The sequence below is a fragment of the Amblyomma mixtum genome, chromosome 7, assembly GCF_055824585.1.
Source record: "Amblyomma mixtum isolate Tamu chromosome 7, ASM5582458v1, whole genome shotgun sequence".
NCBI classification, from domain to species: Eukaryota; Metazoa; Arthropoda; class Arachnida; order Ixodida; family Ixodidae; genus Amblyomma; species Amblyomma mixtum.
The window spans coordinates 112,988,771-113,013,941 of NC_143018.1; the positions used below are offsets into that span (position 1 = coordinate 112,988,771).

The 25,171-nt window shown below is 48.7% G+C and overlaps 2 protein-coding genes across 2 annotated transcripts in view; both read left to right on the forward strand.

Annotated features, from left to right (window-relative positions):
- Positions 1-24,812, forward strand: part of Gdi (GDP dissociation inhibitor) — a 31,614-nt gene extending 6,802 nt beyond the window's left edge. Inside the window, exons 2-7 of the mRNA XM_089553403.1 lie at positions 3,934-4,607; positions 6,147-6,306; positions 8,007-8,118; positions 19,073-19,217; positions 23,019-23,073; positions 23,277-24,812. Coding sequence (XP_089409529.1) covers positions 3,934-4,607; positions 6,147-6,306; positions 8,007-8,118; positions 19,073-19,217; positions 23,019-23,073; positions 23,277-23,417 — 1,287 coding nt within the window. The 3' untranslated portion in view covers positions 23,418-24,812. The remainder of the gene's footprint in view (positions 1-3,933; positions 4,608-6,146; positions 6,307-8,006; positions 8,119-19,072; positions 19,218-23,018; positions 23,074-23,276) is intronic.
- Positions 13,171-16,153, forward strand: LOC149337242 (uncharacterized). The gene has a single exon (XM_089553402.1). It carries the CDS (start codon positions 13,661-13,663, stop codon positions 15,569-15,571), a length of 1,911 nt encoding a protein of 636 aa, XP_089409528.1. The 5' UTR covers positions 13,171-13,660; the 3' UTR covers positions 15,572-16,153.
- Positions 24,813-25,171: the final 359 nt, after the last annotated feature.

Genomic DNA, 25,171 nt, shown 5'->3' on the forward strand with positions numbered 1-25,171 from the left:
TAGGCAAGAATGGCTTGCAGCGCATTGGGCCGGTGCGCCCCGGTTACGGAAACCAGCTTACCACTGTCCCTCGGTAGGAAAGTGCATAGTGGTTGTACATTGCCAGTACTCGCGTGTGACGCGGGAACTTGCAAGGGTAAATGCAAAAGGCTTGAAATGGTATTCAGGTCAGCCGAGCGTGCTATTGCGCCAGTGACTGGCAAACGAGCTTGTTTTCTGCGAAGCAGCATGACAGACGATTGCTGGGTCTTGCTTAACCTGACTTCCGGTTTTATCATTCGCCATTCATCATCGTAGATACCGTGGATTTTAGATTCTCTCCAGAGCAGGCATCAAGCATCTGTTACAGCACTTTCACAGCGGCCGTTTCCGTACAGCAGGGAGCAATTTTATTTCTCTCGTTTGTTCCTTTTACACCCTGGAGAAAATGCTGTTTGGTCCGCACAGGTTGCTATCATTAGCGTGAAATTCTAACCCTATTTTGCCTAGCTCGGCTCTGGGAGCAGTCCTCCATAATGCCGCCATATTGTCATTTGAGGCACCCCCTCTAGTTTGTGAGAAACTCCAATCTTCAGCCTTTCATGGCATATTAGGTCCCGGCTGTAAGCTCAGCTGACAGCTAACAAGTTGCCTGCACGTATGCGTGACCAAGACTGAGGGGAGGAATGATATGAGAAGGAAAATGATTGAAGGAATGTGTAGATATTGGCAGAGGGAAGCATGTATTAGAGAACTGTGGTTTATGATATCCTGGATATTAATTAAGAACAGGAAGATAGCTGGTGTCTGCTCGCTCTACGCGGTGCATATACACCCAGGGCTAGCTGAGGTTTGCGGCCAGTGCTGCTGGGAAGTGACTTGGTTGAGCCTTCGTGTTCGGTCATTTTGGCGTTCACTCATTTTTGGTTATGGAAATGGCGTTCCTGTTGACGCCTTGCCATGGATGCTGTAGCTTCCGTGGGTCAGGAAGCTGTGTGCACACAATCTTGTTTTGTGATCTGCTGTGGTTGGTTTTGGTTTCATTCGTGTTTATTGTCCCAAAGCGAACTCGAGCTATGACTGATGCCATAGTGGAGGGCTCTGGGTAATTTTGACCGCTTGGGGATCTTTAAAGGGACACTGAGGAGAGCTCTATTGATATTTTTTTTTAAAGCAAAATCCGATAGTTCGGCATTTCATGGCTTTGTTGCCACTTGACCGGCAGCGAAAGATCCATTTATTTCTGAGAAATTTGGATTCGAAGTTGAAACAGTTTTTCCCGCCGCTCTGATTCAAACTTGGGATTCTCCTATGACGACACAGGAGTAAGTGACGTGAAACATGACGTGCACATGACGTAACGCAGACTCCGTGATTTCTGGCGGCCAGCAGTGCGGCCCAGCAGCTACCGAAAAGAAAGCTGCCGCCGGCCGCACGTTGAAGGCATCTATCGGCTATTGCGGCCGTCGCTTCGTTTACGTTTGCACCGCCGTTTTGCTAGCGTTGCAATGGACCCCGTTCTCGAAATCGTCAACGAAGTTCTCGCAAATAGACACCTTTAGCATACTGTGTACCTTGTTACCGCTAGCGGAATACCGGGAGCCCCCCTAACGCATGAGCAGGCGCTGATTGGTCCGGTGCTTCAGGCGCGCGCGTAGCTGCCGGGCACGTGGCGCCATCTGGCGACGTCAAGGAGATTTGCGCATGCATTGGCTGCGCCTCAGTGATTCGTGGATTCTCGTGTTCTAGTGTTGCTGGAACCATTGGTTCTAGCAACACTGCTTTGTCCTATGACGTCACCACGCTTGTACTTGCGAGTTTGGCCTGTGGCGGCGATACCTGTATTTTGGTTGTTGCTCTTTTCTACGTTACAAGAGCTTTGTTGTCAGTATGAGTGGAGTTTCTGTAATCAGGAGCTGATATTCTGCCGATACAAGCCAGCTTCAATTTCTCCTCAGTGTCCATTTAATGCATGAAAACAGAGTGTGATCGAGCGCCTGCTGTGTAAGTATTGTTGCGTGCAGAAGCTCTGGCTTCCAGCTTTCGGATGCACAATCACCCTGCCAGTTCACTTATCTGTATCCCACACACTGTACTACATTGGGATAGTGCACAGCAGCTTTTCACCATTGACGACGCGTGAATCCTGTAAAATGCATTTCATTGTTCAAGGAGTTGTGGGAATTGAGTGGCGAGGATATGCAGAACAGTGCGCCTGCAATAACGGAACAAAAGCGTTTTATATTTTGTGATTGAAGCAGTACAACGTCAAGGCTTTGGTAGTGACACGGTGTTAGATGTTGGAAGAAAGGATGTGAATTCAACTTCTGTCAATTATGCGACTCTGTGGACAGTGCAAATCGTTTCGTGGGGTTGGCGTTACCAACTGAGACAGACTGGAAGGGCCTGCACTCTAATTCTAGGCGTCGTGTACGTGATACTCATGTAGCAGGCTCGCAGCACAAAATAAACGATCCCAAGAATGTCCAACCACTTCCATTTTGTTCGATGGCTGCCAATGCAAACAGTGCTGCTGACAGTAAAGCTGTAGTACCAAGGCTGCAGTGACCGGTGAGATGAGAAAAAAAAGGGAATCCTGTCAGTCCGTTGTATGCTTTCACTTATAGCCTTACAGAAACTTCCAAGCCTCCTCGTACTTGAGAGCATTGGAAGTTGCTTCTTCCTGCATTGGTCGCCTCCCTCATTCTTGTCATGCCTTGGCTGGTATTGCATAGCAAGCAATGTGACAAATCTTTGAGGGGCTTTAGCTAACAATTTTATTCTTTCATTAGAGGAACTCTTATGAAAGGCATACAGGTCACAAAAAAATCAGTTTCATGGACAACGCTCACAGCCTCATCTGAGGACATTGAAAGGCCTAAAAGTTGTGCATTGCCTGTCACTAGTACAAATTCATGCTTAAAGTGTTAAGAAATTCTGTTATGGCTGCGTGGTTTCTGAAAAAGTTCATAACACAAATCAGGGTAAATAGACTTCCGAAGAGCTGTTTTAGCAAGTTCGTAAAATGTGTGCTGGTGGCTATCAGCCATTTCTTTCTGGCAGACTGACGAAAATAGTGTAGGCAAATTATTCTGTAATTGTGTGGGACTCAGTCACCTAAATGAGCTCGCACAGTACAGTCACTTGCCGCTTAAATTTTTCTGTGAAGGTAACAAAAGTTGGTACATAAGTAACGCATGGTTCATATTCCAGTGGGATTGGTCCGAATTTCACTCGTGGTCAGAAATTATGTCCATGGCAGCCTGACCACTTTATCCCTTTCAGGCGCCATTTTTTGTTTTATGGAAATCAGTTATTTTTTTCACCTAAGTAGTGTATTCAGGCCTCTAGAAAGGAAGTTTGTTAGTTTTTGAGCGTGAAAGACCAGCAGGTAAGTTTGTACAACGATGTGCAGAATTCCATACAAAGTGCCAGATTTGTTACAAATAGGAACATGGAAATGTTCTCACATGTCAGGTAAGCACCCTAGCAATCGTGGAATCATTGTGCGTTTCAAAGATGCACATTACGCCCGAAATGGAGCAAAAACAATCAATGTTTTCACTTGCAACAAAATCTGTCTGCACAAAAGTGGTGGACAAAGTGCTAAATAGCCCACTGTTGAGTAAAATATTATTTACTGCGTTCGCTACATGGCACAAAAAACCAACTTATTTGCGACAAGAAGGCTACTCAGTTCAACTGAAACAATGAAATCACTGCTAGGTGCACTAGCCTCTCAGAAAACGCTGTGAGTTTGCTGTCTACACAATTGTGTACGAAGCGCCTTAAAGGGTTATGCAGGCACGCTGCCATCTGGCGTTTTGAACAGAATCATTTTAGAAACGATGAGTCTTTGTCTTGTGTCTTTTTTTTTTTCTGAGTTTGTGTGGATAGCGAAGGCGGGTAGGCTAAAGAATGTGGCCTGCTGCCCACTTGGGGGTCATTGTGCAGGAGTGCATCCTGAGTGGCATGCTGTCCGTGAGTGGCAAGAAGGTGCTGCACATGGACCGCAACAAGTACTACGGGGGGGAGTCGGCCTCCATCACCCCCCTGGAGGAGCTCTTCACCAAGTTCAGCCTGCCGGCCAGCCAGCTGGACGAGTACGGCCGGTCGCGCGACTGGAACGTGGACCTGGTCCCCAAGTTCCTCATGGCCAACGGGCAGCTGGTCAAGCTGCTCATCCACACGGGCGTCACGCGCTACCTCGAGTTCAAGTCGGTGGAGGGCAGCTACGTCTACAAGGCGGGCAAGATCCACAAGGTGCCAGCCGACGAGAAGGAGGCCCTGGCGTCCAGCCTGATGGGGATGTTCGAGAAGCGGCGCTTCCGCAACTTCCTGGTGGCCGTGCAGGACTACGCCTTTGACGACCCCAAGACGTGGAAGGACGTGGACCACCAGAGCACGACGGCCTCCCAGCTGTACGAGAAGTTTGGCCTGGACAAGGACACGGCTGACTTCACGGGGCACGCCCTGGCCCTGTACCGGGACGACGACTACCTGCAGAGGCCATGCGGGGAGCTCATCCGCAGGATCAAGCTGTACAGTGACTCCCTGGCCCGGTACGGCAAGTCGCCCTACCTCTACCCACTCTACGGCCTCGGCGAGCTGCCCCAAGGCTTCGCCAGGTGGGTGCTGCCGTCCCTCGTCTTCGCTAAGGCAGGCGCAAACATTGCTGTTCATAGTTGCCGCAGAGTGGTGAGAACAGGCAGTCTGGAAAGGATGAGAGAAGTCAACAGCCACAGAAACTAAGGGGCACAGGGGATTTTTTTTTATTTATTTATTTCGTGGTGTTGATCAATTTATAATATTACTGAATATGTTATCGCTTAAAGCTAATCGATTAGAAAAGCAGAAGAAAAAACAACCACATGCCGCCGGTGGGATCCGAACCCACGACCTCCGAATTACGCGTCCGGTGCTCTACCTCTGAGCTACAGCGACGGCTGTCAAACCTTCTGCTTTTTCGGGGGTATTTATGTTTACAAATAACCTAACCTTGGGAGTGTTCACCAGCGCCACCCACATTCTTAAGCAGCGGACGTGGCACGTCCTGAGTTACCGCTGATGTGACGTAGAACGTCATTGAACGGCGAGGGTGGAAGCTGTGTGAGAACCCTCAGGCTTGTGTTTATGGGGCAAACTTGTGCCTTCGAAGAGAAACTAGTTGCCGACATCAGTAGTAGCAAGCATGCTTGGTAGCCACTGATCAAAATTGCCACCACTCTCATCTGGGCTTAATTTTAGACGGTAGAGAACTGTCTAGGAAACACATCTGAAACATTATTAATTGTCTTGAACATCGCGGAAATATCCGCATGTGATCATTTTTTTCAGGACGTTCAAATCGAGTCTTGCATAGTAATAGGAACAGTGATAAGACCGCATATCGATGGCTGTAGAGGAACACGGAATAACGAAGTCACTTCTTTGTAGCAGTATTGCAGTAGAGCAGAGGTGGGTATACGGCATACCTGAGTACATGACGCATAGTGGTGGTCGGCGAAGCTATGCGTGGCGGCCTCACCATTTGGTAAGAGAGCAAATAATGCCGAGGGCTCGTGCTTGCTGCATGCGGCTGAAATTGACGTGCATGGACTGGGCACCGTGAGGAGTGAGCAAAGCTTTGCATTGTCCCATCTTGGTAGCACTCACTGTTCTGCTTTCGTCCTCCACTTGAGCATATTGCGGGGCAGTGAACATACGCACCTCCTTGTCTCTGTTGCACTGAGTTGAGGCCCCGGTTTCGACAGCATGGTACTTGCCTTGGGGCATGAAAGTGGTAAATCGATAGTAATGGGATACAGTTTACCCCAATTTGAAAGGGGCGTCACTAAATGCCTTTTGTTCTTATGTGATTTTTAGGCTTTTGCTAGCTGTGCTCACTGTAAAAATGACCTACGAAATATCCTGGAACACCCTTCTCTCAATCTGTCCGGACTGAGGCGTAACCTCACGGAAGCCGTAACCTTCAAGAATTGGAAGAAATGGGTGTCGGCAGGACGTAATGCAATGAGCAGGTGGTCAGTGGTGGTTTGCAGGTGTACGATAGTCGCAGCTGACACAGGACAAGCTTGTTGGCATTCAATAGGAGTCACCTTTGTCCCATAACAGGCGTAGCAAGACTTGGCTGACGGTAGACGTGGTTCTTTGCCGCGCGTGTGCAGGCTGAGCGCCATCTACGGTGGCACCTACATGCTGGACAAGCCCATCGATGAGATTGTCATGGAGAATGGCCGAGTGGTGGGCGTGCGGTCGGGCAATGAGACGGCACGCTGCAAGCAGGTCTACTGCGACCCCTCCTACGTGCCCGACAGGGTGGAGAAGGTACGTTGCCAACACTGCCCCGTGTGCCTGCCTGGTTCCTACAGGTGCCAGACATTCTCAGAGGGACCGACCAGTAGCTAAATTTTAAGGACTGAAATCTTTTCTGGCGTAACTTAAAGGTGCACTGAAGAGGAATCTGAACTTGTCTTTTTGCCACGGGAAATCAATCTACACGTTCCGAGCTTTCTTAGAAACTGCGATTTACTGCCCTGTGTGACCGATTTCCCGAATTAAATCGAATTAACGTCCGGCTCCCGCCTTTTTTTTTTTTTTAATTCTGCCTCGTACAGTGGGCGGAGTCGACCAACGCGTGGAGTGCCTTGCAGCCGGTCCCGCGGCGGCTTGCCGCTCTGCCATCGGCGGAGTAATACGTAGTAGTCCGTAGTAGCAAATAGTCCGCGCGTATTTTTATTTCTTCAGGCTTATTTTGCGGCTATATTATCTGTGAATGAAACTATTTATTCATGGAAACCTAAAAAACAAAATAAAGCGAAAGCAAAGTCTCCACAGGACTGGGTGAAAGGCGCTCCACGCGTTGGTCGACTCCGCCCACCGTACGAGGCAGAATAAAAAAAAAAAGGCGGGAGCTGGACGTTAATTCGTTTTAATTGGGGAAATCGGCCACACAGGGCAATAAGTTGCTGTTTCTAAGAATGCTAGGAACGTGTGGATCGAGTTCCCACGGCAAAAAGACGAGTTCAGATTCCTCTTCAGTGCACCTTTAAGTCATGGTGTTCAAGGTGCCCTATACCAAAACGGTTTCACTGAGTTAGAGGTCAGTTTAGACTAGACAGCTGGAGACAAGACTCAGTTTAGGCGCGAAATAGTAAATATTGCACCAAATGTCTTCATACTGGCTGCTTTAGAAGTGGCCCATGCACAAGGTGTCATAGCAAGGTGTAAGTTTATAGAAGCCATGATACCACACATGCTGCTTCAGGACAGAGCCTGCAGTTCGGCCCACAACAGCGTGGAGCATTTAAAAAATAAAGCTGATTATTTTTTAAATCTGCAGATAGACCTTTTTTATGCCCTGGTGCTGGAAACTGATTGGGTTTCATGATGATTATGGGCCTGCAAGAGTAAGGAGCCGCAAAATAATTTGGCTCCGCCCAACCAGACTGTAATTGGCCACTTTTTTTTATGATCGCCTTATCGATGATAATTTTACTGAACTGTTCTGCCGCTGTGACCTACACAATTTCTAACCTATCTCTTAGCACGCTTTGGTCAACTGTCGGTCCCTTTAGCCTTTGATATGATCAGATGATGTCCCATCACTTGCAGCTCAGTACAAAACAAAGCAAATTTTAGAGATTGGATGGTAAAGTCCACTTTTATTGGGGCTGAGCATGAGCCGCATGTGTACCGTAGCCCTGCCATCATCTCTGCTGTGGGGGTGTCAGTGGCATGGACGCTCAACATGCCACAGTCTTGGCCAGGGCACAGCCGTTGATTGCAGCTGTGCTGAGGTTTTAGCTGCGCAGAAGCGGGGAAAATTGCTCATACCACAAAATGAAATGAGTCTGCTACGTTTGCAACACCTTCCATGCTTTTCAGTGGAACCCTAGCATATGAGCGGCAACAAGATGTCAAAGTCGGGATTTCGATTGCCTCAGCTGCACTTTCTTTATCGCCGGAGGTTGGCGAGCTTGCTTGGTAGGTGGCGGTCTCTGATGGCTTGTGCTGCTGCTGTGCAGGTTGGCCAGGTGGTGCGGTGCATCTGTCTGCTGAACCATGCCATCCCCAACACCAAGGACTCTCTCTCCTGCCAGATTATCATCCCCCAGAAGCAGGTCAACCGCTGCTCAGGTGAGCCTGGGGGGAGAAAAAGGAAGCGCCACTTGTGAACGACAGATGCATGACACTGGTTCTGTTCTGCGCGACTGCGTGTGTCCCCGGGTGCCCAGGATGCACCTCGCATTAGAACTCGGTACGGCTAATGGCTTAAAGGTGCGCTGAAGAGGATTCTGAACATGTCTTTTTGCCGCGGGAACTCGATCTACACGTTCCGAGCATTCTTAGAAACTGCGACTTATTGCCCCGTGTGGCCGATTTCCGCAATTAAATCGAATTAACGACCGGCTCTCGCCTTTTTTTTTTTAATTCTCCCTCGTACGGTGGGCGGAGTCGATGTCACCCAGACTTCGCGCACTTTTAAGTGGGAAGCTCCCAGACACCCTTAGAGCGTGTGGGGGTAGCGGTCTCGGACTCAAAGGAGATGCCCTCGACTCAGCGTGGCAACTCAGCGGAGACCAGCCACCAAGTGACAAGAGGTTTTTGGGCGTTCGATGCCCAGCTTTCGCTGGTCGCAAGCCAGAGAATGGGTCGGAGCCAGAAGTTCACAAAACAAAACAAGGTTTATATAGCAAAGAGTCGATACAGAGGATTTCGCAATCACTAGTACAAACACATACAAAGTAATTAATTGAACAATGCAACACGTGCAAAGTTAAACTCGAGAGAGAATACACTTACAAAGGCAATATTGCACCTAAAGTGCACTAACACAAGAGAGAGAGGTAAACAAACAAAACACAATTTGTTCACCGGGCACTGCGGCAGTCCAACGACCAGAGTTCCATGACGATGCCGTCCCGCAGACTGGCGACCGTTGCCTCGTTGGTCCGACGCTGGCCGAGTGGTGTTTCCCCGGGAGTCGAACGGGCGCGCTTCGATTAAGCTTAAACGGCGGTCCGGACTGACTGATAGCGGTCAACGTCCTTCTTTATAGGCTCGCTCTCCCGTCTGTTTGTTGTTCGCGCCCGAGTAGGCGCGCACATACACGCAGCATTGGCAGTGCTGTCTCCCTTTCCTCTTCTCACCGGCCGCGCGTCCCCATTGGTCAGAGGTCGGGGGTCGCATCTCGAAGTTTCGAGCGTGTTCTTGAGTGGCGCCGACGGGCGAGGGGGACGTGTCTTAGTGCACGCAAGGCTACGCCCTTTCCCCCCGTCAGCCGTAGAACCGACTCGTCTGTTCCAGAGAATTCGGCGGGGATGACTCATTTCCTCGGCGCACGCCGCGGCGGTGGAGAGGGAGGCACGCGCTCGGCGGGGCTTTCCCTCTCCCCCGTTGGGCTCGCGCAGGCGAGACGCCGTGCGTGCGGCGGTTTTTCTTTGTTTGTTCCTAAAATGCGCCGAATTTTGTGACACTGCCCCTTCCTTTAAGAATATTGTGTAACAATATTCACAAAACACAAAATTCGCGCGCACATGCATGCGCTCACAAAGTCAGTGGCGAATGCCAAAATACATACATCAATACCTTGATGCTTTCACATACATAACACAGTACAATAGACAGATTGCACTCCAAAACACGCCGCAGTTCGGCGGTACAATTCGCGCGCACATGCATGCGCTCACAAACTACATGTGAAAATACATACACCACTACCATGATGTTTTCACATACACAACACAGTGCAATGTTCACAATGCACATAAGTACACGCCGCGATTGGGCAGTACATTAACACAAGGCTACAAACATGGAGCACACAAATACAAGGCACACTTTCGCCTAAACTTCCAAGTTTGGCCTACCGAGCGGGCTCGGAACAGGATTGTTTCGCTCAAGGTTTCAGTCACGCTTTTAGTTCTCTTACGCACGCGACTCTGACTTTTCTTCCTGTCGTGCGTTCTAGTCTTCTTCCGCCTCATGCTGAGGCTTCTCTTGCGAACGCTGTTGTAGCCCAGCTTCCTATTCGTGCTGCTCTCTGTGCATTGGTTCATGCTTTGAGCTCTTCCTCTTTTCCTGTGGCTAGCGTGTCTGTTGCGAACAAATTTTACGCCAGTTCGCTCATGACGGCTCCACTTCTCGTGCTTTCCTTCTTGGCGTGCGCCCGTTTCTTTGCGCTTTCGCCTCCAGACGGTGTCGTTGCTGAACGCTGGGCTTGCTCGTCTCAGCTTCTTTTTCACTTTGCTGCGATGCTCGTGCAGCTCGCTTGCATTCGGCGCGGCTGTCTTCAGCTTGGTTCTGTCTCTTCCCGTTCTCTTCCTGAATTTTCTCCAGAACTTCTGCTTTTCGGTTTCACCTCCTTCGGTGGTGTCCGACTCATTTCTCTTTCTTTTTTCTTTCTTCCAAATTCTTCTTCGGGTCAAGGCCGGTTCACTGCCAGTTGCGTCATCCGAGCTGTTCTCTCGTGATGAAGCCACTCGTTCAGCTTTCTCTTGTTCTTCGAGCACTGAGCTTTCTTCTTCCAAGTCCTTTTTCCTTTTCTTTCGGAGCCTTCCTTGTGAGGGGCATTCTGAGCATGGCTCATTAGCCGTTGATGACTCATTCTCCTCACTTTCGCTCAGTGTTGCTTCCTCAGCTTTCTCTGATACTTTCCTGAGCTCGTTAGTTTCAGTGCAGTGGTGCTCCATTCCTTGTACTGCACTGTCTCCTTCCTCCGAGGCACAAATTTCCTCGCCTTCTTCATAGGCAAAGCCCTCCTCGCTGCGCGAGGGTTCACTCGGAACGGCTTCCGGGTCTTCACTGAGTGCGCTTTCCTCGGGTATTTCTACGTCTGAGCTTTCACACTCAGTGCCATTTAACCACTCTTTCTCGTGGTCTTCACTGCCGGACTCAGAGGTGTAGCACTCGGACTCCTCCATAGAGATCTCAACTGCTTCTTCGTCCTCAGGCGGCTGCTCTAGGGTCCCCTCGGACTGCAGCGTCAGGTCGGCCTTTACTTCAGTGCATACTACCTCAGCAGTAGCTACACTTTCAACTTCCTGAGGAAGCGACACTCCGGTCGGTTCTTCCCTCTCTGTGATTTCAGCTGCAGGAACAGGCTGTTCCACAACCTCATTCTCACTAGTGGAGCCAGTTACAACCTCTTCCGTGGTTGTCAAGGAATTAACTTCCTCTCTCTTCCACCCGGCCTCTACGGGGGTAAGCTCCACAGGCTTCCTGACGTCGTTCAAGCGCCGAATTTCAGCAATCTTCCTCTGAATGATTGCCATTTCTATTTCAAAAGCCCTTTCGGCCTCTTCCTCTCTCCTTTTACGTTCTCTCTGTTCTTCTTCTCGTTTCTTTTGCCTCTCTTTCTCAGCGGCTTCTCTAGCGCGCTGTCTCTCTCTCTCTCTTTCTTCTCGAGCTCTCTCTCTTTCTTTCTCAGCTCTGTCTCTTTCCTGGTCCACCCATTCTCGCAGTTCGGCTCCGGTCATCCCCATCTGGAGACCGGCCTCTACTAGCTCCTTTAGCTCCTTGAAGCTCATATTTGGAGACCGAACTCTACATTCCAGGCAATGAATACCTCTACACGGTGACCATCACTAACCGCTTCGGCGCGGCACCTCACAATATCGCTCTGCTGCTAACACTCGTTTACGATTCGTAAACTCCTTCCGACTCTTTCTCCGTTCTCTGCGCTTGCAAACACCAAACGTCCTGTCGTGGACGCCAGAATATATTGTCACCCAGACTTCGCGCACTTTTAAGTGGGAAGCTCCCAGACGCCCTTAGAGCGTGTGGGGGTAGCGGTCTCGGACTCAAAGGAGATGCCCTCGACTCAGCGTGGCAACTCAGCGGAGACCAGCCACCAAGTGACAAGAGGTTTTTGGGCGTTCGGTGCCCAGCTTTCGCTGGTCGCAAGCCAGAGAATGGGTCGGAGCCAGAAGTTCACAAAACAAAACAAGGTTTATATAGCAAAGAGTCGATACAGAGGATTTCGCAATCACTAGTACAAACACATACAGAGTGATTAATTGAACAATGCAACACGTGCAAAGTTAAACTCGAGAGAGAATACACTTACAAAGGCAATATTGCACCTAAAGTGCACTAACACAAGAGAGAGAGGTAAACAAACAAAACACAATTTGTTCACCGGGCACTGCGGCAGTCCGACGACCAGAGTTCCATGACGATGCCGTCCCGCAGACTGGCGACCGTTGCCTCGTTGGTCCGACGCTGGCCGAGTGGTGTTTCCCCGGGAGTCGAACGGGCGCGCTTCGATGAAGCTTAAACGGCGGTCCGGACTGACTGATAGCGGTCAACGTCCTTCTTTATAGGCTCGCTCTCCCGTCTGTTTGTTGTTCGCGCCCGAGTAGGCGCGCACATACACGCAGCATTGGCAGTGCTGTCTCCCTTTCCTCTTCTCACCGGCCGCTCGTCCCCATTGGTCAGAGGTCGGGGGTCGCATCTCGAAGTTTCGAGCGTGTTCTTGAGTGGCGCCGACGGGCGAGGGGGACGTGTCTTAGTGCACGCAAGGCTACGCCCTTTCCCCCCGTCAGCCGTAGAACCGACTCGTCTGTTCCAGAGAATTCGGCGGGGATGACTCATTTCCTCGGCGCACGACGCGGCGGTGGAGAGGGAGGCACGCGCTCGGCGGGGCTTTCCCTCTCCCCCGTTGGGCTCGCGCAGGCGAGACGCCGTGCGCGCGGCGGTTTTTCTTTGTTTGTTCCTAAAATGCGCCGAATTTTGTGACAGTCGACCAACGCATGGAGTGCCCATTGGCCAGCTCCGTGGAGGCTTTGCTTTCGCTTCATTTTGTTTTTTAGGTTTCCGTGAATAGATAGTTTCATTTGCAGATAATATAACTGCAAAATAAGCCCGCAGAAATAAAATACGAGTGGACTATTTGCTTCCACGGACTACTACGTATTACTCCGCCAATAGCAGAGCGGCAAGCCGCCGCGGGACTGGGTGAAAGGCACTCCGCGCGTTGGTCGACTCCGCCCACCGTACGAGGGAGAATTTAAAAAAAAAAGGCAGGAGCCGGACGTTAATTCGATTTAATTAGGGAAATCGGCCACACAGGGCAATAAATCGGGAGTTTCTAAGAATGCTCGGAACGTGTAGATTGAGTTCCCGTGGCAAAAAGACAAGTTCAGATTCCTTTTCAGTGCACCTTTAAGGGGGGACACTGGTCTTAAGGGGAGACGCGGCTCTTTAAGATCGAAAAATCGCGAAAAAATCGGTTTTCTGAAATATTTTTTTTCGGAATCTTCAGGTTCTGAAGAGCCTGTTTCTCAAATATTATGGTCCTCTGACAAGTATTTATCATGTTATTAAATTTTAAAGTCAGTACAACGACAGTGTTCGCTCATAAAAAGCCCTCAAAATTGGACAAATTCAAACTCGCGCCCCGTCGCAACGGCTCAACGGAGCGCGGCCATTTTGGTTTCGTTTTGAAGCTGCGTTCTTCTGCTATCCATTTTTTAGCGGGAAACAGTTCTCCGTCTGGCAACAGTGGAGCTAGCCCGCCGCAAAAAAATACAAGCAAGCGAGCGCCATTGGTGCTTTTGCATCACGTGTAGCAAATCCTGCCTCCCGATTGGACGCCGGGAAGCGGCGTCTGCTGGACAAAGAAGCGTCGTTCGCCATTTCGAGCGGAGCACCGCGCTACTGCCGTGTCTACCTCGCGATGGCTGGAGGAAAACGGAAGTTTCGAACCGCTCATGCCTTTGGCAAAAAGCGCAAACGGCGGCCGCGGACACGCGAGGAGCCATCAGACCCGCCAGCAGCAGCGACGATTCCCACGAGTCAGTGCGACGCAGCTACGGAGGGAGCGGTGACGGCGGGAGCAAGCGCTGCATCGGCGCCCGTTGCGGTGCCGAAAACAGTGCGCGTCGACACGCCAATGCTTTCCGAAGCCGAAAAAATGGCAATTGATCTCCACGCACAAGAAGAAGAGCGACGGCTTTCTGCGATGTCCGCTACCCGCCGCAAGCAATCTATTTTGGGAGGCATCGACGAGGCGCCGGGAGACGGGACGGCGTTCACCGTTCTAAGCCTCGCAGCCGTGAACGAGCTTCTCAAATGCGTGCAGTGCACTGTGTGCCGTAGTCCTGTGACGCTGTCAAAGAAGGGCCGTGAGTACGGAATTGCAGTCAAACTCGTTGTCGAGTGCGATTCTTGCGGAGAGCTCAAGGCCGGGTGGAGCTCGCCGAGAGCAGGTGGGAACGCGACGTGCAACCCGTTTGAAGTGAACGTGCTCGCGACCCGTGCCGTTACGAGCACAGGAAACGGTCAAACCGTCCTCAATGACATATTTTCGGCGCTAAACATTTCGCGACGTGGTTTGCACCAAAAAACGTATCAAAAATACGTGAAGAGAAAGCTGAACCCTGCCTCCCTGAATGCTGCCACGCATGTGATGAGCGAATGTGCGGATGCCGTGAAATCCTTGTACGGTCAGCTAAACTTCGGAAATCCCGGCAATATTGCAGTTTCCTATGATGGAACATGGCTAACGAGAGGCCATTCCTCGCACATCTGTGTGGGAACAGTTATTGAACTCTTTACCGGGTATGTGCTCGATTTTGTAGTTCTTTCGAACTTTTGTTTAGGATGCGAACTGGGCCCGAAAGAAGGTGACCCTCGCTATGAAGCATGGCGAGCTGGCCACCTGTGTCAAAAAAACAGCTCGAGCAAGCCCGGCCAAATGGAAGTGGAGGCTGCGAAAGTACTGTTTGGCCGATCACTGGATAAGCATGGACTACGGTACACAACCATGTTGTGCGATGGTGATAGTCGTGCATTCAATACCCTGCATGAAGAACAAATTTATGGCTTTGTGGAAATCGAGAAGGAAGACTGTATTAACCATATTCACAAACGCATGGGTACTGCCCTGAGAAGTCTACTGCAAAAAAACAAGGGAGACGGCAAGAGGAGCCTTGGTGGAAAGGGCAAGCTCACAGGTGAGCTTGTCACGAAACTGTCCACTTACTATGGACGGGCATTGAAAGCAAACCAGGGCAACATTGAAGCTATGAAAAATGCTGTCCTCGCAACTTACTTTCACATAGCCTCCACGGACGCAAAGCCAAATCATTCGCTCTGCCCAAAAGGTGAAGAAAGCTGGTGCACTTACAATAAGGCCGTGGCAAAGAAGGAACCTCCACCCAAGCACAGATACAGCCTGCCAGATTATGTTGCAGAGGCACTGCTGCCTATATATACGCGCCTCTCTGACGAGAAATTGCTTGAACGCTGCCAGAGAGGCAAAACGCAGAACTCAAACGAGTGCCTACACTCGGTGATATGGTCACTCGTACCAAAACACAGGCATGCCTCTCTTTATACTGTTGAGAGTGCAGTGGCAGAAGCTGTCACAAGGTTTAACGCTGGCAAAGAGCGTGCCAGTGAGGCCATCCTCAGGGAACTGCACGTGAACAGAAGCAGTGTGATGCGCCAAAGATGCGCCGAGAAGGACCAGCGTCGGCTAGTAGCATCTGACAGGAAGCATGCAGATGCTGAAAACTTTCGGCAGGCAATGAAAAGAAAACGAGGGAAAGAGATTGATGAAGACTATGTGCCTGGAGGCTTCTAGCATAAGATCCTTTGAACTACAAGTCTGAATTTACAGAAAATAAACTCTGGACCTGTTTTCAAACTTCTTTCCTTGTTTTCTCAAAACTGATTTTTTAACCACTGCACACACTGTTGCCCAAGATATCTCCAGATGTGGTGGTCAGATTTGGACAATTCTTGTTGCATTTTAAAGCTTTTGAATTACTCTCTGCAATAAAATAAAAACAATGTAACATTTCTCTTTCCAAATTTAATTAAAATGGAGGGGCTATTTTTCAAAAATTCAAAATTTTTAATGGGTGTATTTCACAGGTCTGTAACTTCTATGTCAGTGAACCAAAAATTTAAATTATGCTATGGTTGCACACTCTGGCTTTTGTAGAACATATAGACATCAAATTTTAATAAATATTTTATGAGGAACTTAATCAAAACCTGGGCAGAATAATTAGTCCTAAATTAATGAGTATTTCAAAATCTAAAAAAGATAGGTAAAAATAGATTGCATATTTGTGTTCACAACATAAAAATACATTAGATATGCTAATTTCATCAATGTATGATAAAAATTGTCAAAGTTAGTTTAAAGAGCAGTGTCTCCCCTTAAAAAAAAAACTTTATTAATGAAGTCAGTTGCGAAATCCTCAGGGAATATGTATTTTTGCGTGCCGATTCTAAATATCTCATTTAATTTTATGTAAGACAATTCCTTGAGCACTTACACACATTTTTGTACTAGTATTTTGTGGAGAGTTTTGAAGAAAATTTGCAGCAGGAAACTCGCTGAAATGTTGGCCATTGGGTTCTCTTGACACCAAGGAATACAATAAGGGTGAAATTGTCTTCCTGCCTATCATAGAACTTGAGTTATAGAGCTTTGAAGTTGTCGCTACAGAAATGAGAAAGAGTGTATTCCTGTTTTTGAAGTGGCAGCTTCAGTACCCTATTACTCAAGTTCTATGATAGGCAGGAAGACAATTTCACCCTTATTGTATTCCTTGGTGTCAAGAGAACCCAATGGCATGCATTTCAGCAAGTTTCCTGCAGCAAATTTTCTTCAAAACTCCTCAAAATGCTTGCATAAAAATTCCACTAGTGCCCAAGGAATTGTTTTACAGGAAATTAAATGACATACCTAGAATCAGTGCACAAAAATGCATGTGCCCTGAAAATTTCATAACTGACTAAATTAATAAAATTTTCTTTTCAAGACCAGTTTCCCCCCTTAACTCTTTCCTTACCACGGCACTAGGTGTCGATCGCCGGCGAGCGAAGTTTTTGAGCGCGAATTTTAAAAATACCACTGCGCCCTGGACTTGTGGCGCCATCTCGGTGATTGTATACAAAGTAGAGTTTCCATTTCTGCACGGTTCACATTTTTACCGCGTGGCGGCGATTTTTAAAGGGTGCGCGGGTGCGAAGGTTGACGCGCACTTGAGCGGAGTGATGGCGTCGACATCCAAAACCGCGCGCGCTCGAAAGATCGCAGTTTTAATCGATCCCGACGACCCGGCAAGTGATCTTTTAGACTCATCGAGCACAGATGACTCGGACATCGATGTCGCGTCGTCTGAGTTCAGCTCAGATGAGGAAGACGCAGCCGATCAGCCGGGACCTCTAATTTCATTAATTATTTGTGGTTGGTAATTTTTATTACCCATTTTGTTATTACTATATTTCTTTCGTAATGTGCTTTTGTACTGTGCATTTAACACGCGCGTTTTGGTATATAGTATTGTGCTATAAGTTAATCTTTTCCATGAAAAAAAAAATTTAAGTAGGACCAATCAAGAACTTTAATATTTCACTATGCGTCTTGTAATTTTTCCTAACTCAAAGTGTATAGGTATCATTTTATAAAGAAATGTTGCCTACTAATATACCCACAATTCGTATATTTTGGAATTTCGGTAAAAAATTTTTTGCCAGAGATATTACTCTTTACTCAAACTTTTTGCATTTTTTTTGTTCATGAATATTTTTTTATGGAAATCAATTTTTGTATTTTTTAAAAATAAATACTGCCTGAAAGCACGTTCATTTACCTTCACTTTTATGTACCGCATGGCACTGTACATTTAGTAGCTGTTGCACAAAGAATTCGTAACTAAACCATACAAAAAACAGCCAATTTCCCCGTGGTAAGGAAAGAGTTAAACAACAAAATGGGATGAAAGTATGCAGTGAATTCGGAGTGGAGAGCGGAGCGTAGAAAATGGGCTAGACGCAGCTGTGGTAGTGAACCTGACCGAGCCAGGAGCACATAGGCAAGTGGAAAAGTGACGTTTGGGGTGGTAAGCATGCCGCCTGCTGCTCCAGCCAGGGTAGCTAGGAGGAGAGTCGAGCGGACATCATGTTGAGTAAATCCACTAATGGGCATGAGCATCGACACGGTCTAGGCGTAAGACAGGCGTGCCTCTCGCTGCGTCTTTGTATGCCTGCCTGCCTGCCCGATTGTGCTGCAGTGGGCATATACTCTTGCTGTACTCTTGCACTCTTTTTTTTTTTCCTTGCTGACGATGACATCCCGACTTTCTTATCTGACTCTCGCTTATTATTTTTTAACCTTATTGCTCGTTTCTCATGACAGTATCATTCTTCAGCAGCTATTGTTTCAATTCTTGCTCCCTAAAAACTTGTCTGCATTTTTGTTACTGTGTTATTTTTCTTGTTTAGTTTTTTTTTTTTCTTTACTGTGCTGAAGTCCTCAAATATGCTACTTGCTCCTGTTTTGCTACTTTCTTTTACCTTTTGTATATTGCATATTGCCTTGTTGGACTACGATCGCCTTTGTGTTGACACTTACTTGACCTGTGTTATTTTAGTGTATGTGATGTCCCACTCCTGCGACGGCCTCAAATGTGAGGCTAGCAGTATGTTCAAATAAATAAATAAATATCTGATTCGTGCGTGCTATTGGCTCCGATCAAAAAGACTAGACAGTGTCTAGAGAAGTGGGCTCATCTCAGGCTGTGGGCGGAAGTGTCCAGTTCAGAGAGGGAAGGTCTGTGGGGGCGTGAAAGGCAGCGGGGATGGCGTGTGTGTGCCCCTCCTCTGCAAAGCTGAACGGCACACGCATAACGTTGCCTGGTAATATTTCGCGAGGCCGTTACTGTGGGACAGGGGATTCGTGTGTATCCCCACAAGCTGCAGCAGTGGGGAAATCATTGCCCTGATAGCCTGTTTCCGCAGCTCTAGAGAGCCAAGCAGTGGCAGCCGAAGGGAAGAACAAGCCGTCGGCTTAGCTGCTCAGTGCTTTGGTGACGTCCTTTGTGGGAACTGTTCGGGCTGTTTCTTGCAAAGGGTTGTAGGCTGTTGCTCGGGGCTGTTGCATCTCTTGTATGCTGTGGTTTGCGAGGTGCAGGTCGGACCTACCACTGGATGTGTTGGTCTTTGATAATGCTGCCGGCTCATTGGGTCGCGTTTTGCCCATTGTAGTACACACTCTTTTGGGTGTGGGTGCAGTGTGCTCTCTTGTGTGTCCCCGTGAATAAAAGCGGTGTCCCTCCCCTGTGTGCAGACATCTATGTGTCCCTGGTGTCCCACACGCACCAGGTGGCGGCCAAGGGCTGGTTCATCGCCATGGTGAGCACCACCGTGGAGACAGACAACCCGGAGGCCGAGATCAAGCCGGGACTCGACCTGCTCGGACCCATTACCCAGAAGTGAGTGTGGGGGATTCCTTCCCTGCTTACGCATAGTATGCCCCAGTCTGTCTGTCAGCTGAGAACTTTGACGGAATACCAGTCCTTATCGTTGTCAGTGAGGGAAATAGAATGCTTGCAGAATCACCCCAGCTAGGCTCGTTCTCCATGCTAAGGGATGCTTCGAATGCAGTGTCACGGGGGACCACCTCCATCCTTTGGCTCTTTAGCACAGTTACACCTTCACACCTGCCACTATTACCTGGTTGCTGTTACCGATCTCCTCCTATAAATCATTGCTACAGTCTCTGCCCTGCCTTGAACTACATCCCTGCCCGCATAGGGTAGCATCGGGCACAGGTCGGCGATGCTCGCTCCTTTCCGTATGTTACTTCTCAGTGTGCATGGCTGTTGACGCCGAGACTTGTACTCTGTCCTCACCTCATGTGCCTGCCGCGAATTCTAGCTTTGCGGCTGGCGAATGTGGCTGGCATGCCTGCGACAGGGTCACACAGGAGTGCCTGTTGTAGCTTATGTGGTGACTTTTCACCTTTACCAATATTCATACCTGCCAACTCTCCCAAATTATCCGTAAAATGTAAAAATTTGGATTCATATTACTTGCATGAAAATAACTTGTATGAAAAAAAACCACAGTTGCCGTTGCTACTTTGTACCACCATGAGAGAAGAGTACAGTAGAACCTCTATTATATGACTTTCAGCGGATCGCGTGAAACTGTTGTGTAATTAGGGCATCGTGTAACTGAGTCTCTCACAACTGGCGCGTTTGCTTAATAAACGCGTCCGCTACTCTAGCTTTCAAAACTTGGTTCTCTTCTCCACGCGTTATAAAAGCGCCTGTTTGCATTCGGAGAAGCTTAGTTCTGAGACTGCACGCAGCCAGGCTTTTCGGCATCAAAGGAGGTGGCTTTAGATGAGGTGCGCTTGCGTGAAGAGTAAAGGTCATGTGCAGCTAAAAAACGATTTGCACGATGCGCCAGAAATTTGGCTGCTCCGACTCTTCAAAGATGTTTTGCGGTGCGCAGTACGGCTATGCCAGCGACACGTCTTTCTGTTTAGACCTCTCTAGAACCACTGTCAGTCCGTAGCAATAGGCAGCAATGTCTGTGCTAGGAATTTGCATCGCAAAGGAGAAAATAAAATGTGGTTATCGCCAGCGGCATGCTTTCTGCAGCAGTGTACAGCCCACCGGGTGAGAGTGCACTGCTCTCGATCGCCCAAATATTGGTCCCCAGGCCTGAACTGCGTGTTACATTGCTTCTGTCGCCCCTCCGACAAACACACACAACTACAGGTGTTGTGACAATTGACAGGCAATAGGCCCATAGTCTGACTGTGTAGTTTCTTTCTCTGAGCTTCGCCACCATCTGGAGCGGTGACGGCTATCAGCTGCACTTCTCAGTCACCCAGTCAAGCTACACACCGTTTGGAACAAATTGTGTCTTCACGCCGCCGCGGTGGCTCAGTGGTTATGGTGCTCGGCTGCTGACTGGTGATGCAAAACTATCAATAGTACTATCGATAGTTATTACTATCGATAATTCTGTTGATAGTACTATCGATAGCCGTGTCAATACTACTTGTTATTTATAGTACTATCTATTCTATAAAATCAACCATGCGTACCCACTGCATCCTAAACTTGGTTTCCTGAGTGTGTGGTATGGAGGTGATGGTCTGAGTAACGACAGGACTCGCCCGTTTTCGTGGCCTACGCAATAGTCTTACCATCGGCAGTTTCACTATCGATTGTCTTGCTATCGATAGCGGTACTATCGCTAGTAGCACTATCGATAGTTTAAAAAAATCTATCGATACTATCGATAGTCAATTTTTCTATAGTTTTGCATCACTACTGCTGGCCCGAACGATGCGGGTTCGATCCCGGCCGCAGCGGTTGAAGAGAAATTCTAGAGGCCTGTCTACTGTGCGATGTCAGTGCACGTTAAAGAACCCCAGGTGGTCGAAATTTCTGGAGCCCTTCACTACGGCGTCCCTCATACATAGCCTGAGTCGCTTTGGGACGTAAAACCCCATAAACCGTAACCAACCACGGACTTCTTTTTTTTTTTTCAAGGATCTCATCCAATGCGCACTCCTTGGATTCTGTCTGTATTATCGGTTTGTCCAGCACGCTGCAATTCCGTGCTGTCACGAGCTGTTAGTTGATTGTGCGTTTCCTTACTTGCGCTGACACGTGTGAGGAAGATTCAGTGATCTCATTTTATACTGAAAGAAGTGACTCAACGCGACATTAAAATAGTGCTGGCTGCCTCCCCCCCTTGTACTCCGGTCGCGAAGGTTTTGCAGATTTGAGAGCCTTCAGGTTGGCAGGTACAAATATTTCAAGGTGTGCACATTTCCGGCTTTACCAGTAAAGAAAAATCTCGTTAATTCGGCCCCCGTTAATTGAAAAATTCGGATATAATTCGAAGTATGGGCTCAGCCCCGGCCAACATATAACCGGCACAGCAAGAGAAATGGTAATAGTGCCACTCACAGCCTGAATTCCACGCTGCACATCACTCACACTCTTGTGACATGCGTGTTGGCAGGCATGACAACGAACAGGTGGCCGCATATCCGAGAACACTCTGCCTGTTTAGTTTTGATTTTGCTTTTCTCAGCTTCACATCAAGCCACTGTGACGGCGGCTCATCAGCCAGCCAACATAACCCAGCTAAGCACTGTTTTTGGAGGCTGATTGCAGCGTACTTTGTGTTAGTCTCTGTTGTATCCCCCACCCCCTTCCTCGCCGCTTCGGCGCAGTTTCCTCTGCTTGCGGCCGCGCGTGGTTTTGTTCTTTCACTGCACTGAAACTGCACTGAAACTGCACTGAAACTGCACTGAAACTGCACTGAAACTGCACGCTTGTAGAATGCTGTTCACTGTTCATGCAATGATGCCTCCCCACACGCACAATGCGCTGATTATGGGTGTGACGCGGGAATAGTAGAGCTCTACTGCGTCACGTTGGGAAGGATACAGGAGGCCCATGTGGTCTTGGAGCAGTTCTGGTTCAATGCTCCCGACAGTATCCGCGCCCAGTTTTTCAGCAAATAAGTGTACAGTGCTGCCAGCAATTGTTGGCAGTTTTTCCGGAGTCGTTCGGTAATTCAAAACGCGTATAATTTGCACATTTTTTCTGATGTCTTGGCGTTCAAATCAACAAGCTTTTACTGTATTTCAAGATCTGCATGTTTTGAGAGAGTGATGGCTTTCTTGGCAGTATTGCTTTAGATTCAGTAGTCAGTGGACAAATCGAAAACTTGCTGAATTTGCAACTTGGAACAGACCTGTTCCAAGTGACTAGCGGTGGCACGCAGCTCTCACTGAGTATCCTAGGAAGGAGAGCTGCTGTATGGTATGCTGAGAGTATGGCTTTCTTAGCTGCAGTGGCAGTAGGGAATACGCAAAATTCCGCAAGTGTGCTTTTTCACATAACATCACCCAAGGCCTTGCATTTCCAGCTGAAAAACATGCAAGAGGGACTAGTTTTCTGTTTGGTTATCGCAAAATATGCGTTGTACATTCCATCCACACCCCTTAGCCTTCACAGTTCTTTTACACCTAACTCCGCCATATTGTCTTGGTCAACATTGTTACGTGGGGAAGAACACTTGCGGTATTTTACATATCCCTAACCTCGCATGAACCAATAGACACTATGCACAAGGTGCTTGCTTTCTTCATGTGCCCACCACTGTGCCTGATTTGTAAATGCGGTCTTGGTAGGCATACTGGGCACAGGCTTGACGTGTGCAGTGTGGCTAAGTGGCGACCTCCCTCCCCTTTGCAGGTTCTGCAGTGTCAGTGACGTGTACAGGCCGGTGGATCTGGGTGCTGAGAGCCAGGTGAGACCCCTCCTCGGTTATTTCCATTGTGCTGCACTTTTTATCTGCCACACCAATTTGGCTGGGTGTGGCTGCCAGAGGTTATGAGCAAAAAGAGGGCGTGTTGGAACAGCTCTCGATGAAATATGAATCGTATCCATGTGCGACTGGTAGTGTGCCAGGGTTTGTCAGCAGAGCGGTGCCTGTCTGCCCTTTGGTTCCAGATTTTCATCTCCCAGTCGTACGATGCGACGACCCACTTCGAGACGACCTGCCTGGATGTGCTGGACATCTTCCGCCGGGGCACGGGCGAGGACTTTGACTTCTCCAAGGTGAAGCACGACCTTGGCGACGAGCAGGAGTAGTAGGGCAGTGCACCACCGATGGAAGGAGACTGTTGCCCCCCTTCTCCGTTTGCGCCACTGCAGTCGTCACCGCTTGGACTCGTTTGTTCCCGGTTGGGCGCTTCCTCCTCCGCTGTTTGTCCGTTTAGTTCCGCCCCCCTCCCCCCCCGCTTATACGAACCACCTTCCGTTGTGCTGGTTTTCGAATCTGAAAGAGTGGCACACGTGCAGCTCCTCTGCAGGCATGATTGTGAACTATTATCTTTGGCCACCACCACCGCCGCGTCTAGTTCTTTTGGCGAGGGTGCTTGGAGCACCATGTTCGCCACTTTGTTGTTTGTTGGGTGAAAGTGGAGCCCCTTCCCCCAAGGGAAGGCGAGGGGCTACGTTTCACTCGGTTTTTTTGCTGTGTTTGGTGCGAGAGTCGACCCACGCTGCCTTGTTTGTGCATCTTTAGTGGACGGTCCCCCCCCCGTGCCTCTCTGCTCTCGCCCCAGTCCGAGGAGTAGGCTCACTCGTGCGCTTGCAGCTGGCTCGCTCGTTTACCATAAGCAATGAGAGAGAGAGAGAGAAATGAACATAGCTTACACCACAAATGATTGACATTCACTGCCGGCCTGACTCCCGCATTTTCTTTTTTTTTAAACCTATACTTGTTTCTGAAAAAGCCAGGTGCACATCATTGTGTGTGCACTCCTCCGAGATATTAGGGTTTGGGTGGTTTAGGAGGTGTTAACTTGTGCGCTGGTTTGACGGCGTTTTTTTTTTTTCCCCCTCCGCATGTGTCCTTTTTGCTCACTGGCCACTCGCTAATGTTCTCATCTTGCGCAAAGGTGGGCCTTGTCTGTTTTGTTTTATTTTTATTTCCTTTTTTTCTTCTGCCAGTGGCAAGCATGTTTCTTGATGTAATTTAAGTATTTCTGTATTGTTTTTACTTCCCCAAGCCCCGACCCTGCTCCCCGTTTATTATTACCTCCTCTGTATCCTGTGATTGTAGTTCCTATGTTAAAATGTCTTGGCGTGGGCATAAGCCTATGGAGCAAGATTTATTTTTTTTTGGAGGCAGCGGAACAAACTGTTAAGCAAAAGCTAAAAAAAAAACATTCCTTCTTGGACTTGGGTCTGGTTTGGTGAAGGCTGGTGTGTCGTGTGAAGGCGGTCCGAGCACAAGCCGAGCACGGTCTGTGTCTCATCCGACGCTTGGGAAAAAAGAGGAGAGTGGCCCAAAGAACCAGTGCAAAGTATTTCTGCCTTCGGGAAACTGACATCTGGTCCTCTTGCCTCTTTATTTTTCTTTCCCTTGTGTAAAGTTTGAATAGGTCACTTGTGTGTGCTTCTTTGATCTATGTGAACTCAAGATTTAGACCCGAAAGAAACTTTTTTTTTTTTTGGCGCCAGTAAAAGTATGAATGTCAACACTGGTCTTGTTGGTTGATGATCCACACGTGGGTGCCGACCACCACGGCAGCCTTGTGTTGGCGTTTTGCCATTTGGTGTGCGTTCTCATTATTGCAAGCATCATGGAAAGAACTGCGTGGTTCGTCTTCTGGCATCACGCTCCTGAACTGCGGACTAGAGGTAAACCGCTGCAAAGTACCCTCGTGATGATTGCTATAGTGGTTTGGCCAGTAGAGTGAAATTGCTTTCTGATGTACTGAATGTCGCCACACACGTAGCCAGAAGTGACTGGCTTACTAGAGTAAATGTGTGGGTGAAGTCTGAAAGTACTGGAATAGTGCAAGTGTCAAATTTCGGTGTGTGGGGGGGCCATGAAT

What these genes read in the sequence shown, in the direction of transcription:
- LOC149337242 (XM_089553402.1), top strand. Translation starts at nt 13,661, where the DNA reads ATGGCTGGAGGAAAACGGAAGTTTCGAACCGCTCATGCCTTTGGCAAA.